Source organism: Astatotilapia calliptera, chromosome 11 (assembly GCF_900246225.1).
Source record: "Astatotilapia calliptera chromosome 11, fAstCal1.2, whole genome shotgun sequence".
In the NCBI taxonomy this organism is placed as follows: domain Eukaryota; kingdom Metazoa; phylum Chordata; class Actinopteri; order Cichliformes; family Cichlidae; genus Astatotilapia; species Astatotilapia calliptera.
In genome coordinates this window covers 22,408,708-22,428,062 of record NC_039312.1, presented here as the reverse complement: position 1 = coordinate 22,428,062, position 19,355 = coordinate 22,408,708, and the positions used below count along the sequence as shown (strand labels likewise).

General features: G+C 40.5%; 1 protein-coding gene across 3 annotated transcripts; it reads right to left on the bottom strand.

Moving 5' to 3' along the window:
• Positions 1 to 27: 27 nt before the first annotated feature.
• zyx (zyxin) lies at positions 28 to 19,225 on the bottom strand. 3 transcript variants are annotated; one of them, XM_026185159.1, is made up of 10 exons: positions 19,003 to 19,225; positions 8,012 to 8,247; positions 6,982 to 7,238; positions 6,060 to 6,155; positions 4,389 to 4,952; positions 4,035 to 4,176; positions 3,215 to 3,384; positions 2,920 to 3,098; positions 2,364 to 2,484; positions 28 to 2,253 (listed from the first exon to the last, which is right to left on the bottom strand). In XM_026185159.1, exons 2-10 carry the CDS (start codon positions 8,232 to 8,234, stop codon positions 2,140 to 2,142), a joined length of 1,866 nt encoding a protein of 621 aa, XP_026040944.1. In that variant the 5' UTR covers positions 8,235 to 8,247; positions 19,003 to 19,225; the 3' UTR covers positions 28 to 2,139. The 3 variants fall into 3 exon arrangements, with proteins under 3 accessions (XP_026040944.1, XP_026040945.1, XP_026040946.1); XM_026185160.1 differs by lacking the exon at positions 19,003 to 19,225 and adding an exon at positions 18,294 to 18,981; XM_026185161.1 differs by lacking the exon at positions 19,003 to 19,225 and adding an exon at positions 8,619 to 8,917.
• Between the last annotated feature and the right edge of the window lie 130 nt (positions 19,226 to 19,355).

Below are 19,355 nucleotides of genomic sequence, written 5' to 3'. Positions count from 1 at the left end.
CATAACTGAAATTGAAAGACTGGGACATGGATTTAACATTTCTCTTTATTTTTTGATACAGCCAAAAAGGATGGATAGGACTAGAATAATGTAAGACATTCACACATATCAAACGTATAAAAAGTTATATGAAAGGACAAGGCATCCACATGTAATACAATAGGATGTAACACAATGCAATGCCTGATGAACGCAGCCATGAAGGCATTATGGTAGAGTTTATATCACATGGTGATGACAAAGGCAGGGCCACAAAGGTGGAGTAGTCGGTGGAAACACAGGACATAATACTAGAGGAAATTCCACCACTGCTTCCACAGATAGCATGCAATGCTGAATCACTATTGCCATGTTTTGTTAGTCATTCTGGTGATTTACTGCACCAGGCTCAATTGCAAGCGCAAGCAGCAATTTTCTTACCGAGGAATTCATTTCTGTGGCTGCAAACCAGGCTCAATTCAGAAGGAACAATAGGATAGAATAATGGAGAAGGCACAGCGCCAGGTTAAAATGAAACCAAATAAATGTAAGCTTTAATTAGCAAAATACAGAACAGCAAGAAAAGAATAAAATAGTATATAACTGACACGAACAGACTAAATGTACAAAAGTTAAGTAATGGCAAGAATAGTGGTAATCATGGCAACGGGAGAAACTGACCAGAAACTTAGGTCAAACAAACAAACAAAAACCACGCTTGAATGTTACAACATCAAATCCCATGTAACCGTTTTATTGATCTTAAGCTCTAAACAGAAAGATTTGGTCTGTGTTTTTAAACATTGCTACCTAGAACTGGAATGCCTCTACATTTCTATCGCCCTGCTGCCAGGACAGGTTATTGTAGTACTGCTGCGTATGCAACCTTAATACTTAGGAAAAACAGGACCATGATTTATATCATACAAAGCTTATAAGCTAAGAGATAATAATAAATGCACATCAAACACTGGTGTTTTGTTTCTATTTGCTTACAATGACCTTGTGCAGGGGCAATTTTATTTACACATGTGTAAAATGCTCTCAGTATGACTTTGAATAAAATGGCCCCTGCACAGTGAAATTACTTGATAGGTCCCGTTTTCAGCCATACAGCTGATAGTTAAAAGTAACTCGGTTTTTGATTGTGAGATCCCCAGGATGGAGTCTGTGCTCGGGAAATCTGTGCTCGTTTCTTTGTACGAAATCTCGCCGTCCACAAAGCATGCATCTAAAAATACTTAGCATGGTTCAATCAGCTCTAAACTATTTTGTAGGAGAAAAAAAAAAAAAAAAAAAAAAAAAAGCTGATTTTTGTTCTCATCTTGCCCTTATACAATATCATCGAGTAGCGAGAGCAACAAGAGTTAATTCAATGCATGCCTGTAAAGCATTAAATTCACATCACAAAAAAATCAAAGCAATATTCACCATTTTTCTTTTTGCTGTTGCCTTAAAGCCCTACGCGACTTTAAAATGCTATTAGGAGTAGACTAGCTGATATGAAGTACTTTCTAGGCAGGAAAGCGTCATTAATCATGCCTGGCTGTGTAACAACTACCGAAATCTAAAAGATGTACTCCACTCTCAGGCAACGAGGATGGTGACATCTGCATGACTGTCAATTTGGAGGTTTCTTACACTCCTCGGTCTCAGGCACAAAAAGCATAGTTAAAATGCTCAAAGAGAAAGAATACAGCCAGTGGAACCAGTTTATGATGCTACTACCAACATCTAGGCAAGAAACAGAGAAAGGCAACTTTATATTTATCAGACTGTTCTTTTGACCCAACTGTTCTTGTGCAAGTTCTGCTGGTAATTTTTAGCGTAAACATATAGTTGGCACAAAAAAAAAATAAAAAAAAAAAATAAAAAGGCTCTAGTAACAAAGAAGGCGAGATGGGCGATTGGAGAATAGGAGATGTGGAATAAAACCAATTTCGGTGCAGTACATTACCTCTGCACTGAATAAAGTGAACAAAGACGAAGGAAACACTACACTTTATCTGCATGCAAACATACGTATTCACGCTGAACATTCACCCACACACCTGCGCACATATACTGAACAAAGCCCTGTCGCAAAGGCAAAAAATCTGCAGCTGGGTGAATCCTGTGCTTTTGGTTCATTGTTACACTGAGTGATGCTGCTTTAGCCAATCAGTGCGCGGCCTGCTTGGCTCGTTGGGTGTGGCACTTCATACACAGGATCTTGCCATCCAGAGGATAGCAGCCATTTTCATCTGCTTCTATGGAGAGAGGGCGAGCACAGTCCTGCAAAGTAATTGAAATATTGATTATCAGAAGCTGAAACACCCTGTGACACACACAAAAAAACAACAACAAAAAAACCCCAAACAAAAACAACTATGTATAGGTCTTACCTCACAGCGGTAACACTTGAGGTGGAAGTTCTTGTCAAGAGCTACCACTCTGACCGTCTCCTCGCTGCCCGGGGCTGGAATAATGGGTTCATTACAGCTCACACACATAGGGGAGAAACGCCTACGAGAAGGGAGGTGGATTTGAGTTAATTACCTCAGTTGAACTCTTATGCATTCACACCCCTAGCTGAGGAAACACTGAAACAATCAGTGATATTCCACTGAGATGTAATAAAGTGTGTTGCTTCTGGGCCTGGCAACAAGTTGCAGCAAAGTTTAGTTGGCTTTGTCAAACACATTTTGAGTGAGCTCTAAACAAAGTTTTAAGCGATCTGATCAAAATGAGAAAGAGGTTTTAAAGTGTTCTTTCCTCTAGCATAAACTATCTCACTGATCATTTAGATGGGTACAAATACTGGAATCCAAAATTAACTGTTGGTTTTAACCACACATCCTTGTTCTGACAATGTTTGCAAGAAGAACTGCACCACATGATCACTTCTCATAAGGAATTAACAGAAATATATTATTTTTTTATGTGGAAATCCATAGTGACCTGTGGTAATCCTGGACACAGTAGGGGTTGTTGTTGTCATCAGTGATAAAGGGTGCCCCCTCAAGTACACAAGAGCAGGTGCTGCAGCGGAAACAGTGGGCATGGAAACACTGTCCAACTGCCTTCAACACACGGTCTGTGATCTTCTCCCCACATCGAGAACACACAGCCAGGGAGCTCTGAGGAGCAACAGCATGAATGTGAGGAGAATGGAGGTGAGAAACTAGTTAAACGTGCACCTTATATACTCAATTCAGCAAGAATATAAGATGAATAAATGTCTGCATCTCCTCACCACGTAGCAGTCCTCACACTGTGGTGAACCATCCCTGTCGTAGAACTGCATGCCCTGCAGGGGGCGGTGACAGGTCATGCAACAGAAGCAGGTGGAGTGGAAGAGTTTATCCATGGCCCTCACTGCTGGCTGAGTACGGGAGAGAGCCTCACCACATTTTCCACAAACCTCTGAAGAAAAGAGAAAGATACACAAACAACTTTATGAACAAGCAAATTCTCCGTCTCTTTACTCAGCTCTGGTACAACAGTGTAATAAACACAGATGGGAAACTTGTAGTTTTATGCATTTGTTTGGTTTGTGTAAACTGTTCTGCACAGTCAATATGTTATCCCAAAGATGCAGCTTATTTTTTAGGGTCATAGATGTAACACTGGAGAGACAAAAACTGACCACATTTAAATTGTAGATCACAAAGGATAAACTGTGAATATATTTTGATGTCCATAAAAATCTGCATTTTGCAACCAGTCAGCAAACTGAAAGGTGAATAATTTCTTATGTCTGCTGAATATTTGCAGTTTGGGACATTAATATTTCATTGGTAATATTTTTTCCTGCATTCATTTCACTAAGATTATCAACAATCAAAAAGTTAAACCATTACTTTTGTTAACGCCTCTCCCATGCCACCAACTCAAGTTTTTCCAAACGAGCAGCTACTTAATGACTGTAATTAACAACAATGAGATTCAAAATTCAGCCACATCAGTGCACTCTCTGGAGATAATTATAATAAATTATTTTCTAATTAAATCAGAAAGATGCAAAATACAAGTGAAATAAAAGTGTCTTTTGATTTGAAGTTTCGTGTCTGCACCTGTAGGAGGGGAGGTGATGAGAGGTGGGTTCGCGTCCATGTTTCTAATGAAGTCCTTGGTCATCCTCTCCAGCTCCTCCACTTCTTTCATGTTCAGAGGAACACCTCCACCTGCACTAGGAACTGGGCCCGGGGGTGAGGGCTGCCACAGAAGAGGAAGAAGCCATAAGTGCAGATGTATAATTTTTTTAAGGCATGTTATAGTTTCATACGCGTCTTATAGAGGATTTTGTTATTTATAACTGTACCTTTGCAAACACTGTGCATGTCCAGCATTCCTATCTACTGACAATCAATTATCTGTACTTCCTGTGACTTTCCACAGTACATGCAAAGCAAAAAGCAGGAACATACCGTCGATGCAGGGGTAGTTTTCATTGGCTGGTTAAAGGAGGAGGGCGGAGATGCCATCGTTTTGGGTTGAGGAGGTGGCACAGCAGAAGGAGTGTTTTGGTTTGCGTTCATCTGACTGGCAAAGGGAGAACTCTTTACGTGATTAGCAGCCAGTGCAGTGGCCATGTTATTTGGTGGAGCAGGAGGTGCAGGCGGAGCCGCAGGAGGTGGAGGGAAAGAGCAAGTAGCTATGGGAGGGGAAGGCTTAGGTGCACTGCTGGCAGCGGTGGGTGTCTGGTTCAGGTTCAGGTTGATTTTTTGCGCCAGAGAAGCTGATGATGTCGTCGTTCTTCCTCCGAATCCAGACTTGGGAGCCACGGCCGGCGCTTTAGCGAAAGACTGAGCGGCAGAGTTTGGCGCAGCGTTGTGATTGCCCTGTCGGTTCGTTCTGGCTTTGAGTTCTTCTGCCCAGGGCGCAGGAGGAGGGCGATCGCCCATCTCGGGAGGTGGGAGGAAGGAAAGGGCTGGTTTGGGAGCGGTTGGAGGAGCTGAGACCTTGGGTGCTGATGAATACTGGCTTGGTATCTGTGGGTGAAATAACATTAAACAAAAGATTATCATGATGGAAAAGCAAAGAAAAGAAAAACAACAACAACGCTAATTTCACGTAAGAATGGAGTTTTTCTGATTTACCATGAACTATAATTGAATTGAGGGAAGTTAATATTCCCTGCATGGTGAAATGCTACAAGCAGACACTATCATAATACTGAATGAGGTACTTTGATTAAAGTAAACACTGGAGGCGCTCCAAAGTTTGAGCTTATCAGAAGTGCTTCGTCTTTCTGACATTTATTTTGCAGGTTTTGAGCCAGCATTATTCTGCCTTGATCCAGTACCTCCCTGTTGGATTAAAAACACTCTCCATTTATGGCCCTCTCACTGGGTCCCTGGCAGCACACTCTGGCTTCATCACACTCTCATGCTCTCCACTCACTTCTGCGTGCATCACTCTGCCTCTCTGCAAGTGTCTCTTCTCTCAGTGTGAATCACCGGCTATCTCACTTTTTGTTTTCTCTTTCAGTCTGGTGCACCGTGCGAACAGTTCACTACTAATTGACTTCTTTCCACCTGAACAGACGAAGGGAGACTAATGAAACCGACCTGGTATGTCCCCAAACTATTTCTCCTGACCCATGTAGCATTACCTTTTTCTCTTCTCCACAGGAGTCAGTTTGTTTTTCTACAGCTGGCTTCCTCTGAGTCTTGTCATTTTGCTACTCATCTGGTTGTTTGCTCTGTAGGCAACCTCTGTTTACACTTGCCTTTTAAATCCATTTCAGGGATCTAAACACAAGTAAACAACCAAGACGTATTGCCATTTCCACCCGTTAGTACTTTGTTAATGTCAACATCTCGCTCAGAGGGTAAAATAGATCAGCACACACTATATAAGGGTGAAGACAAGCTACAACACCACCATGTCCCCCATTATTGTTCTTGTTTCTCTTACGTCTGTCGGGGACACATCTATATTTACACTACAAAAGAAATATGGTCAAATGTGTCCCAGTGCACCTGACCAAGGAGTTTCATGGCAGTTGTTTACACTTGTATTCACTGCTATCCACTAAATGCATTTTGAAAACCAAAATGTTTAAACTGTAGTCCTTATTTTCCTGTGCATTATACCTTGGGGTGGAAAGGTCCCTTGGTCTCCATCTCAGACAACATGCCAGTCAGAGAGTTGAGCTGTTTATCAAAACTTGTCTGCTTCTCCGTGAATCTCTGGTGGCGGAAGAATGGAGATCACAGAAATAAAGTTAATATACACAATTTGGGGAATCACGATGAAGCAAAAAGGATGGATGGATGAGCGAGGAGCAGAAATGTAGCTGAAGAGGTTACTTTGTTACAGACTATAAATACACAGCAAAAACATTAAATATGGATACTTAAAAAAAAACTAATGTGACCAAAGTGGGTACAATATGCAGCGCTTGAACAATTACTGATGTGACAAAACACAAAAATGAAAGAACGATGACAAACAAGCTTAAAAAGGTGATTATAATGATGATAAAAGCTTGCTATGTTAATATTTCTGGTTAGATGAAAGAGAATATTTTATTTTCAGTTACTTATCTGGCTGTTTGCTGATTATCATTTAGCACAGACTCAATGCTGATACAAACATGAGGTTTAAATCATATTTATATTATTTTACAGCCATTTTTTAGCACTTCCAAAAAGAATAATAAAAATAATTCATCTTTATGTTGCTCTTGTAGTCCAACAATCAAACTGGAACTAATGAAAGCCTACAATACACATCTCCACAATAAACCTCATAACACACTGCATGCCTAAGAAGTATTTTAGTGACGTAAATTGGCAATAATCCTGTTAGACGAATGAAAGTGGGTGATTTACCCCGGACTAATGCTAATATAATTTGTGGGAAAAATCTCAAAAGACAGCATTTCCTGCCAACAGTCAGTCCACAGACTCAATATGGTCACACAAAAATGTCCTAAATAATTATCCAATTATATTTAAATGCAGTTAGGAAGGAAGCAGTGTGCAGGAGGATGAAGACACCACTGTGACTCACCTGTGGGGTCCCCGAAGAACTGAAAGCATTGGTACTGGAGGCAGGGAGAGGTGGAGGAGGAGGGGGAGGAGGGGGAGAGGGACAGGTGGGTGGACAGCGGCTCTCCTCCGGGGGAGCTGGGAGAGGCAGGTCATCTGCCACTGGAGGTGGAGCGGGGAACGCGGGAGGGGGAGCATCAGAGGCAGTGGGAATGGTGGAGCATTCAGGGGGAGGGGCTGGCAAATCATCATCCAGTGGAGGAGGAGGGGGTGGGAAGTCTGACAAAAACGAGGAGGGATGATTGGTTAAAAGCATTCACAAAAATAACGTCCAAGTATTCAATTTAACACAAAACAGGACAACAAAGCATCAAAACTGTCTGGAATATTTGGCCACTGAGATCTGCTGGTTGGCTGTTGCACTGATGCCTGGTAGGTATCCTGTTATGTACTTTATGCATTAAAAGGCGCCCTGTGGAGGTTTTTTTGATAAAACAAGAAACATGTTTAGATTAGCAAAAGACTCTTGGTTCAATCGCAGGAGGAGACAAACTCTTTGGGTGTGTGTCAGGAAGGGTATTCGACATAAATAAATAAAACATTTGGAGATACTTGTGTGGTGACCTCTTGTGAATAAAGATGCAGCCGAAAGTGGCTTTAAATGCGTTTTTGGCATCTTAACACAACCAAATGCATTTCCTACCTTGTAGGAAATACATTGCATTTAAATCCTTACAACCTTTAATTTGAACTGTCTGATTGTTTGCATTTATAGAAGTGTAATTGTGCACAGCTCTATAAGTAAAAACGAAATTTCCCAACAAAAGCAAGATCGCCCAGACTATCTGCATATTTCAGAAGAACCCTTAAAAGGCAGGCGTTAAGAGCACAGTAATGTAATGTGCTGGAGAGACAGACAGCACCACAGCCATCCTGTACTCAACTGTGAAGCTCTGCATGCTCTAGCATAAGAAGCAGCAGTGGACGGGATAGGGAATGGGGGCTTTTTTCAGTGGATACAACTTAATACAGACAAAAATAAACGTAAATACCATAACAGAGTGAAGGGGGCGGTGGAGGCAGGTCTCCAACTCGGCCAATAACACCTGTGCCTACTGGTGTTGGTGATGGAGCAGAGGGAGGTGTCTGACTTTTGGGTCGTGGGGGGGCCACAGAAGCAAACTTCTTTGGCTGGTTGTAGAAGGAAGGGGTGGTGACTTTGAAGTTCAGAGAGGATGTCACCATGAATGGCTTGTTGCTGTTGGAGTCCTCCATTTTCTGTATTTATCTGAGGATGACAACAGGGAACACAATGAGGGGGTACCGTACAGGAAATGTAATTTTTTGTTTTAAACAGAGAAACATGAAACAAGCTGCAGTGACGATCAAAGAGCTACAGCCTCAGAATTCCTACTGTTACAATCCACATGATAAAAGCAACGTTAATCAGCTGACTGAACTCAAAGGGCTTGCATTCCTTGGCAGCAGATGCACGTCCTGCATTTTTGCATTAGTGGTGATGACACAGCAGTGAAACGCTTGGCCAGACACAGTTGCAAATCAAAGCCCAATTATAATCCGCTTTAGACATTGTAATTACTCAACACTGATTTTTTTAATTTTATTTTTTTTTACAAAAATATGCTTAATTGTTGTCACCTGTGTTTCAATTAAAACTGAAGCTGGTCTGAGCTTTACAAGTTAAGACAAGTTGTGGATGGTGGTGGGGCAGTTGCAAAACAAGCGGGGGTGGCATCTAGGCGCAGAGATCAACAACAATGGTTATCACAATTGAAGTGTGTGTTATCACATAGTGAAAATATTCCACAACTTTGCCCTTTTTTACAGACATTGTTGTGTCAGTGTGTTAGCCTTTTCATACAGGATTTCTCCAGATTCTGTGACACTTTGAATGAAATTCCCAAATTCTTTAAATTGTTGTATTACATTATTTCAAACCTCATCTTTTTTCAACTAGTTTTCCTTTATAAATTTTGGAATTAAATATAACTTAAAATGTGTTTTTTTCCTAGAACACCAAAGATAAACCATACTTTTTACACATTTTAATTACATGACCAGAAATAGCAATAACATGCACTGAATTCTACTAAGTAAGGTTCTTTGCCTTTACAATATGCTGACCAATCTTGCTTACTTATATTTTCAACACAGGGTCCCATTGGGAGCCAGTAAAAAAGCCTGAATTATATATGCAAATTAATTAATTTAGATTACATTTTTCCACAGCACTTTTTTTTTTTTTTTTTTTTTTTTTACATGAAATAGGATGCATGACAAGTATTTTGCATTAACGAAAAATCAGCACAGTCTTAAAATGAGCATCTACTGGGTACCATCTCTATCCCTGAAGTCCAAGTAAAATTAACTGACCTTTATTGTGGCATCTCAAAAAATTTAGTTTGGACTAGAGCAGGGCGATATGCCCAAAAATATTTATCACGATATACATTTGAAAATTTACAATAACAATATAACTGACAATATAATTGACACTAGACAAAATACTTTACAACTCCTCAACTTTATTAGTGCAAACAAACAAACATCAATGTATTTTCACTTAAACCAGCAGCTTTTTTAAGTGCATTAAAGTTATATAAAAAAATGTAACAGTGCAAATGCAAATTCCTTGCTGAGAGTTTAACCAAAAGGCTTTTCCAGTGGAAATTGGCCGACATATCCTCAACATAACCATGTAGAATATCCACAAAACTTAAAAAGAGATTATACACACACACACACACACACACACACACACAATACGGTAATATTATGTTGAAGCACAGTACGTATCACTCCGCGAGGCTCCTGCCTACGACAGTGCTCCGACAATCCATCAAGCGGTGCAGGTTCGTAGATTAGCAAAGTCGTACTGGAACATTTGACTGATTTTCGAGCGCCGTGCACATAAAATCGTTTCGAGGTCAGTAAACACAACCAGAATTCATACATAAGGCACACGGGATTATAAGGGGCACTGTCGATTTTCAGAAAAATCAAAGGATTGATTTTAAGTGTGCCGTATTTTCCAAAAAAAAAAACACGGTAATAACGACGGCCCGCTAGCATGCTCTACCAAAAATAGTGCTTTGTTGTGTATCTGACGGATGAAAGCTAAACCAGTTCCACACCACTGAAGTTGCAGCATTTTTACAAACCAATTCTGGTTCATCCGTTTCATTTAACGATCCACTTTCGCTCTTCTCATTCTGCGTCGCCGCCATGTGTGTATGTAAACATAGGCACTGCGCATGCACATTTTACCCATCTTCTATCGCGATATTTCATTTTCCTATCGTTGCCCAACATTACACCGGTATTACCGTAAACGGTATGATATAGCCCAGCCCTAGTTTGGACCATTTCTGGTTTTAGTGAAATAGCAGTAAGGAAGAAAATAACCCATAAGCATTCTGCAAAACCAACAGTACTCTTTAAACAAAAAGGCTTTGGCAAATAGTCTACAGCGGAATGAGAAAGCACGAGAGAGCCAAGTGTGTGAAAATGTCCTGAGGCCATGCATACAGAGCTGACAGACACAGTGGCACTCCCCGATGTCAGAGATAATTTACAATAAGCAACACATGGTTGTTTACAGTGGTATAAAACGCAGCAAGTGCATGTTTTTCAGAGTGCGGCCACTTTGCTCAAAGTGCGATGGCAGCTATCGTAACATTTTTATGTAATGCTGAGCTCAAATATTTACTTCACATATGCTGGTGGATAAACAAACACTGACGTAAGTCCTGTGTCTCCACCGAGATTCCTCGCCAAGTCTGCAAATATTTCCCTGAAGGCCACCGGCCCCAGACATGACCTTTAGTCAAAAGCATGGTTGTTCCAACATAATCGTCCACGCACACAAATCCAACCCTGCATCCGATCGGTCTTAACTCACACACTGTTGCTATTTAACAGTTTTATTCTGAAGCTTTAAAATACATAAAAATAATGATCTGAACTGTGGCAAAAGTTGAACAACCGGTCCTTGGACGACTACTCCAGATATGGTATCGCCTTAAAGCCATGAAGTCATAACATTTGACAGAGTGAGTTGCACATGGAAACAATTAGATAAAGTGAAGGCAACGAGCAATATGTAATTTGCTGTGTCATTTAATCTTACTTGGCACTTTTTGGGTTCATAAATGTCACGGAAGCAATGTGTCCTAAATATTTAGATTATATTTGAGGAGGGTGGACAGGCACGTGTCTTCAACTGCAATCTGAGAAGGTGGAGTTGGAGTTCAAACATGGAAATACACAAACAATATAAAAGATTGATCAAGCTTCCAGGCCTGATGGAAGTCCCTCAAACCTGTCTTCTTTTTAAAGGCCAGCAGGGGGCAACTCCTCTGGGTACAAGCAGAGCACAGCTGTCTTGCTCTGTGACCTCAATAATACTTTCCTTATGCGTTTATGGGCTCAACTGCTTGTTTCAGGTCACACTGAATAAAACATGTCATCCAGTCCACTGTAGGAGTGAGAAAGGGGGGTTTGAGGGTATGCTGGGCAATTCATGTTCACCAAGCTCTCCTTTCAAAATAGCAAAGTATCTAAAGGTTTCATACGAGGACTTCATTAACGATGAGTGATGTCATGGTGGCTACGTCCATTTACACAGCCTATGTTAGAAAATTAGGGGAATTATGCCACAGCAGCAATGCTCAGTATGGAAACACAGGAAAGAACTGCTAAGAGGTTGCCAAATATTCTTGGGTGGTCATTAATAAGCCTGTGGGGCTCAGAGAAGTAAAGTTTATGTGTGGGGAAACACTGAGAGGAGTGCAAAACCGTTTTCTCAGTCGCTTGCAGTTTAATAACAATCCAGTAAATGTGCATCAATTATAAGCTTGCTGTACTGAAGGCAGTTCCTACAAAAGTTATGTTTTTACAACTGATCCGACAAAGCAAAGCAGTGTGTACTGATACAGCTTTCTTTGGTTCAACATTTCTATTACTGCAGAGGAGCTGCTGTGCATGGTTTTTCCTTAAAAAGGAAATAAATTCCTAGTATGTTAATAATGTTGCCAAGGTTCTTTTGATAGAGATGATGACAGACTGCCATGGAAATATTATCGAAAATATTTTGCTATCATAGCACTGAAATGGACTCCTTAAAGCAGAGACGTACTTTTAGAGGCAAAGATGCAGTAACTTTTACATAAAACATCAAGAAAATACTTTGCATTTTGGTTAAAATGTAGACTATTAGTTGTTGTTATGGAAAAAAAACGAGAGTTATCATATATGCTTTCCAAAAAAAAAAAGAAAAAAAAAAGAGATGGGGTTTGATACAGGCTTTTAAACTTTTATGTAGACAGAGCCGAAAGGATGGTAAAAACTAAACCAAACAGGAATAACAGTGAGCATTTCATCCTCATTCCTTTTTGTTGGGACACAGACAACGCTTCATGTTCTGACAAGACACGAAAACCCTCACAGCTCCTCCTGGTGCTCATGATTTACTAGCTTCTCTGATGAGACGGCAGTACTTCTGCTTTCAGGGTCAGCTTCCTCCAGCGCAAGATTTATTGATGGTAAACAATTCTAACCATATATGTCCAAACCAACGGTGTTAAAACTTTCACACAAGTGTCAGCTGCTCCACTGCGTCATGACGTAGTCTAAGGCATCCTTTTTTGAATCATAGATTGATGTGAAAGTCATGATTCATGCTTTGAGCATATTTTCCGTGCATTATTGAATACCAGTAAAAAGTTGTGAGCAACAGATTTCCTTTTTACAAGACAAAGTTTCATGAGATAAATAATCGCTGCAGCAGAGATCCTGCTTGATGTATCTAGCTTTTACCATTTCGGTTATTACATTTTTTTTTTTTTGTAACTTAAGCCCCCTTTTCACTTAAAATTTGATACGAGACACGATGATGATTCATGTGTCAAAGGTATTTTCTAAAGGAAAATCTGAATAGCCACCCATCCTACATATTGATATGACCCTTAAACATTTATGTAAAATGGACGCTCTGTTACTTGTCGTTTTTAACAAACAATTGAGACAGCAGTCTGTAGCGTTCATTGGAATAACCAGTAATTGACAACTGTTCATGAACCACATTAAAATCAAATAAATAAACAAACAAACATCTATGATGAGTTTGCAGTTTCGATCCCTCGACATTTCAACCCTCATTGCTCAACAGCCTGTACTCTGTATCACATCTCTTTGCTCATTATCTGTTACACAGACTGGCACATACGCGACTGATAAATAGCCTCTTAAGCTGTTTATAGCCAGATACCTTTTATCAACCTCTCTGGTGTTAAGGGACAAGAGATCAGAGGTCACCATAATTGTAAATGATTGTATTATCCTGATAAATGTAAAAGATTAACAGAGTGTCTGATATTACACGGGTACTGTAACGCTGAAGTTACAGTAACTAATACCAATACAGTAATACGCATTACAATAAATTATGTTTACTAAATGAGATTCTACACCAGCCAGTCTTCCAGATACGTAATAATTTAGTGGTGCATGTGTTTGCATGAGTGTGCAAAGGTTTGATTAGAACTTGCAAAAGCAAAAGAAATAAAAAATGCATCTATCCCCATATAAATAAGTACCTGCACCCATGTTTGTTTGTTTTTTAAATTAAGAAGCCATGTCATTGTGGCATTTGAAAATGCAATTTCCTCAGAATGTCTTGGATAGCTCACTGCCCACCAGTTAAAACCAACTGGCCCAACATATGATAAAGCTTAATAGTGCCGCAGAAATTTAGCATTACAGGGAAATTCTCTGTAGGTGGATTCAAGTACCCAAACTGCTATAGTTACCCTTTTATGATGACTTCTTTGGTAAACCCCATTAGCCAAGATGGTGGCTTTCTTCAAAGTGGCTGTCAACAAAGTCTGTTTTTGGATAAGGGAAATTAAACTTGGCTTTTTGAATCATCTTCATGTCAAATCATACACATCACAATATCTGCTTCAGCCACACTCCTGGATGAAGCCCTTACACTACTCACTGGTTACCCAGTTCTCATCTGTGCCTCCCAAAGAGTCTTGTTCATGGTGACTCAGGATTTAGAGATTTATTCAAAACTTCAGTGGTTTGATTCTCGGCTCCTTCGTCTGTATGTTGGAGAGTCCTTGTGCAAGATACTGCACCCTAAAATTAAGGCTCATGCGTTTCATAATGTTAACTTGTGCTAGGTAATTATGACAGTGTCACTCTGGTTTTAACAGCTCAACACTTCTGTACCTTTCAGCTCTGCTCAACTTTATATTGAAAGAAATGTGTTAACAGCCGATTTCCCTCGGTTTGCCTTTTCTCCTTTACCTTCCTCTCGCTTCTTCTTTGCTTATAGTGCACACTAGAGTCACCTAGACAGAATAAATTAGTTTAACTGTAAAGTAGAATCTGAGCATGATGTGATGTAAACCATTTTGTTTCATTTGTAAAGAGGTGAAAGTGGCATCAGAGAGGCTCCACTACTCGCTGCAGGAATGGGAGAATAAGACTACTCAAAGAAAGAGTGTTCAGCCTTTTGGAAAAATGGCTGGCTACTTATTAACCTACTATCAAGACCTACTTCATGTTGAAAGTAGTGGCCACAACAGACTCTAAACAGAACACTTAGCTCCATGTGGCTTTCTAAAATGAGTGCCTTCTTAAAATGGGAGGCTATGAGTTCGCCCTTTAGTTACAGTTTCTAAATCAACAATAGTCCTCTTAATTATTCAAACAGTGATGATAAGCTAGCGTTAGGTTTCATATGTTCCTCGATGCAGTCTTGGGGGATTCAAGGCGGTGAGATCACCACACACTCAGGTCCAGATGCCCTGCTGCAAATCTTGAAACCTGATCCTTGAGATGAGAGAGACCCTCAGCTGAGGAACATTTCTGGCACACCAACTCAATGACATCACCCCCCCTCCCCTTTCCCCCATTTTCTGCTTTCCCCTAATCACCATTTCCTTCTATGCATCTTTGCAGTGTTTTTTTCTCTTTTAACAAGACATGGATGTCTTTGCTTGCCCTCATAATCCAATGTATGTATTAATCTTCTGTAAAGGAGCACAGCTATAGATTTGTATCTCATAGTCTTTTCTGAAAATCATAGTACAAGTGGTGGGTGAGAAACCCCGGTTGCGGTTTCTTACCAGCCACTTGAACTGAATGACATCACTTGAGGACGCACTTAGTCATTTCTACATTACAGCTGTGATGAAGGATGGCATCGTGCAGGCCGAGCATAGATCACATATGGTGCTCTTTAGCTTTTGAACTTTGTATAAACGCCACATGGCTGGACAGCTTTAACAGAGTAGAAAACCGGCACAGTTGGTTTTGATTCCTTCATACCAGGAACTCATTTTCACCAAAAAAGAAAAAGACTGAGGTAAAGTGTAAACAGCCTAACTACCTGAAGGATATAGAAACCAGTAGGGTTATTGCACTCATCAGCTTGGCTGCAGGCTCACTGCCTTAGAAAACTGGGATACTTCTTCAAGACTATAAAATAAAGACCTTAGGCACAGCATGAAATAATATTTAAAACTGTAAAACCAGGGCATTTTGTGGCATGCCTTCAGTTATCGCTGCTTTTTGTCCTGGACAAAGTTTAACACGAACAAGCTGTCTCTGAAAGCAGCAACTATGTGGCTTTTAAGGAAAACTTTATTCCACTTTTGACGAGGATGGCTTTGAACTTAGCAGTGGCCTGTTGGTTTATGGTTATAGAGGAACTAAATTTAGTTAATATACTGTGCTCTAGCTTTGTAAAAGGAAGCACTGAAACACGATGCCTCATTAAACAAGTCTATGTCCTAATGCTACTGAAAGAAAACAAAAACACCCACAGTATGTGGATACTGTTTTCTTACAAGTGACATAACCACCATGCCCACATGGGATGAGTAAAAACAACACAAAACCAAAAAAACAAAACTGCTGTAGTCTCATTTTTTAAGCCAAAACAACACTAGGAATATTAAAGAACAGCTATCCCAAAGAAAACCTAACAGTACTTCCAGTATTTCCTCCCTGGTTAGACACATTATCTGTGACTACTGTGTTGTTCATGAAACTCTCTATTGTTCTGATGTTAATAGCACACCCGGTTTCTGGGAAAGTGTGTCTGGGCCACGGGTCACTAATGCGGGAGACAAACAACTCTTTTGAGTCCAGTCTTACAGGTCACTGGACGTGCACTGAGCAACAGTGCTGTGTTCTGACGCAGCTGGATGAGTGATGGAAACAGGAAACATTTCAAAACTGGTCACATCATCATCCACTGGATTATCACGTCAGACACTTACACCACCAAAAACTCTTTCTTAATGCATTATGCATATACAGTCTAGTGTTGGCCAAAGAGGAGTCACAAGGAAGTGAGAGACGAAAAAAGTGATTTGAGGCAAAGTGTTCCTCTACAATAACTCGTGCCTTTTGATTCACAGCTCCTACAATTAAGGAGGATTGCTCTTTGCTCGATTTAGTCCTTGTTCTCATATCTTTTAGTTGCCTCACCAACTTACAGAGGCGTCAGAGATCATAATATTCCCAGTCTTTGCAACTGCACCACACAAACCTCAGACCAGAGTGTTCGTACTTTAAGTTGTTCTTAAACACAGCTTAGTTACTGTGGCCTTGGGTTAAGGCTCCTTGAGTCCTCCTAGTCAGAGGAATTTAACATTCTCAGGGTTGCAGAAATCTATGCTAAAAATGGTATATCCATACAAGCCCCAATTTCCTTTAATCCGCTGAGCACTAATCGCATGTTAGTATGCAAAGCTGTACATTTGTCTCCACCACTGCCTGCTGTTATAATTTGCCTGTTAGTGACTGATACTTTCCCTCCATATACCCTACACATTCCTGATATTTTACACCACCGTTGGACACTTGCATTTGTAAAAGCACAAACCAGTGTACAGCCTTATTCCTTTCTAATAGGCAGCTTAGTTGAGCTTAGCTCAACTGATACTAGTGCAGTCCAGCTCTATCGTACTTTGATGAAGTGCAGACATTTTCAGTTTTTGTTGACAGTGTCAGAAAGGTGATGTCTTCTGCTTTATTTTGGGTGTGGTTGTGACAAGAATAGTCAGAAGTGTTCTAAATATTTCATTCACCTCATTATGGCACACAACAATAAAGGTGTCAAACATTTGGCCTGGGGGCCACACACAACTCAGTTTGTTTTGATCACTTAGAATTAAAAAAAAAAAAAAAAAAGAGAGAGAGAGAGAGAGAGATCCAACTTAAATTATTATGAAGAAAGATCAACAAAAAAGAAGGTGCTGTGGTAAAATGTGACTTCTGGTATCTGCTCAAAAATGATTTTCTATATTTAAACTGCTGCAAATGAGTCGTTTCAATATGACTTGGTAACATTAATGATACCAAACCATTTTGAGCCAAGAAGAACATTTTATCACAAAGCAGAAGCTTTAACCAGTTTATGGCAAAGTGACTTACACATTACATTTATTTATCTGGGTAAAAACGGTCATTATTATTTTGTCATAGCTCTTTTGACAGCAGATAACAACAATAAAAAATATCTAACATTACAGTTCTATAAAGATATTTAAAGTGGCCACAAAGGACTGGACTGATTACAACGTAGAACAAAAAGTGAGTACAATAACCCAGCGTCTTAAAGATGCTTACAAAACAAGCATTTTTTATTTTATTTTATGCACAACTGCTTCGAAAAATGTGTTGACTACATTATATCACCAATATAACCAAAGGTACTGCACAGAGAAACATCCGAAGTCACTATCTAGCAGATGATCACTATTTGGCACAGCACTGGGCCCCACCTGCAGGAGGGGGGGAAAAACCTGATGTAATGGTTTTACTGGTCCGGCCCACTTCAGATAGTAGGCTAGCTGTGCACCAAGAACTAAAATAAGTGTGACACCCCCCCTGCGCTGAAGAGTTGAAACAGCCATGCTTACAGCCCTAATCAATGGAGTTATAACAGCGAAGTCAAGTTCCACCTACTGGCACAATCAATAGGTTTAACATACTCTATGTACAGTAGTTTGCTGCTCAGTTAGGTTTACATCTGTTGGTCATTACTTTGACAGCTGACAGGCTTGGGTGAGCGGCAGCTAGGGTACTTGAACCAGCCCTTCATTAGGGCAAAATTAAGGATAACAAATGAAGGGTTTACGCTAAAGCTTGCTAGCGTAGCTAACGACGTGTCCCAATCAGGTTAATATTAACATACACAACGCCATGACAACGTTAGCCCATCCAGTTTAGCTTTAACACACGTTAACCCCAAAATTAAACCAACAAAAACATATTTTTACCGATACTCACCTGCACCGTAGGTCAGCTGTGTGATAACCTGCGTGGCTTAGCATCAGTCACACTAATGGTACTATTAGCTCCGCACACGCCCCTACACTCCCAGGCGACTCATGCTTTGGTCAGTAGGTTTCGCCCCGGTGAAACGCAAACACCACTGCCCCTTTTTTTGTAACGTTACCACATATGGAAACCAGTTTGTCCCAGTAGCACTGTCATCAAATCTAATAATTGTGCTACCCTGTGAAATAAATAAAAGCATACAGCTGCATGGCTAGCTGCCTAGCTTAAACAACTTTTTTTTCCTTTTTTTTTTTTTTTTTTTTTTTTAGAAAAGCTGGACTTCCTGCAGGAGCTTCCGCATAGCCATGCCTTATCATCAGTATCATCAGCTGGAGAGTGGATTTGTTCACGTTCAACGCTAAACTGCTAGTCTGACAGAGACACCAGGGAAGCCCCGCACACCACGAGGTGTCTTTCTGCACCATTGTTTTTTTTAACGGTAAAAACCGAACCTTATGACAAATCCACACTGCTTGTCACGCCAACAAAGCTAACATTCCTTCAACACCTCCTTCCGAGTAACGAAAATCTGCCCTAGCATGCCGCTGCAAAAGGACTTTACCTTATTAGGTAACCTGTAAAAATTTGCTCACGTAACTAAAGCATGCCACCACCTCCTTCCATCCTGATCCCAGTCACAAGAGAGACATTTACTTACCCTGTTAGCACAGCTGCACTGTGGATCTCCCTTTTACTTCCCCCCTTTTCCTTTTGTTCTTCTTCCTCCTCTCTGGCTCCTGGGCTGAGTAAGAGTTGTCAGTAATGGCAACTTCTCTTTCTCTCTTCCCCTCTCCAGCTATTAGACCCTCCCCCTTTGCTTTTCAGCCTGGAGAAAGAATGACACCATCCTTCCAAACAAGTTCTTTCTCGTTTGAGTCTGGCTTAGGACTTGTGCATTACTATGTAAACAAAATCTCTCTCTCTCTCTCTCTCCCTCTCTCTCTCTCTCTGTGTGTGTGTGTGTGTGTGTGTGTGTTCATAAACTGTCCAGTCAGACCCCCTCTTCGTCCT

Coding starts and splice junctions, on each gene's coding strand:
- zyx (XM_026185159.1), bottom strand. CDS start 8,234: ATGGAGGACTCCAACAGCAACAAGCCATTCATGGTGACATCCTCTCTG. Junction 4,953..6,059: donor AGGGACCTTTCCACCCCAAG/GTATAATGCACA, acceptor TTTCACCCACAG/ATACCAAGCCAGTATTCATC. Junction 4,177..4,388: donor AAACTACCCCTGCATCGACG/GTATGTTCCTGC, acceptor CTTCTGTGGCAG/CCCTCACCCCCGGGCCCAGT.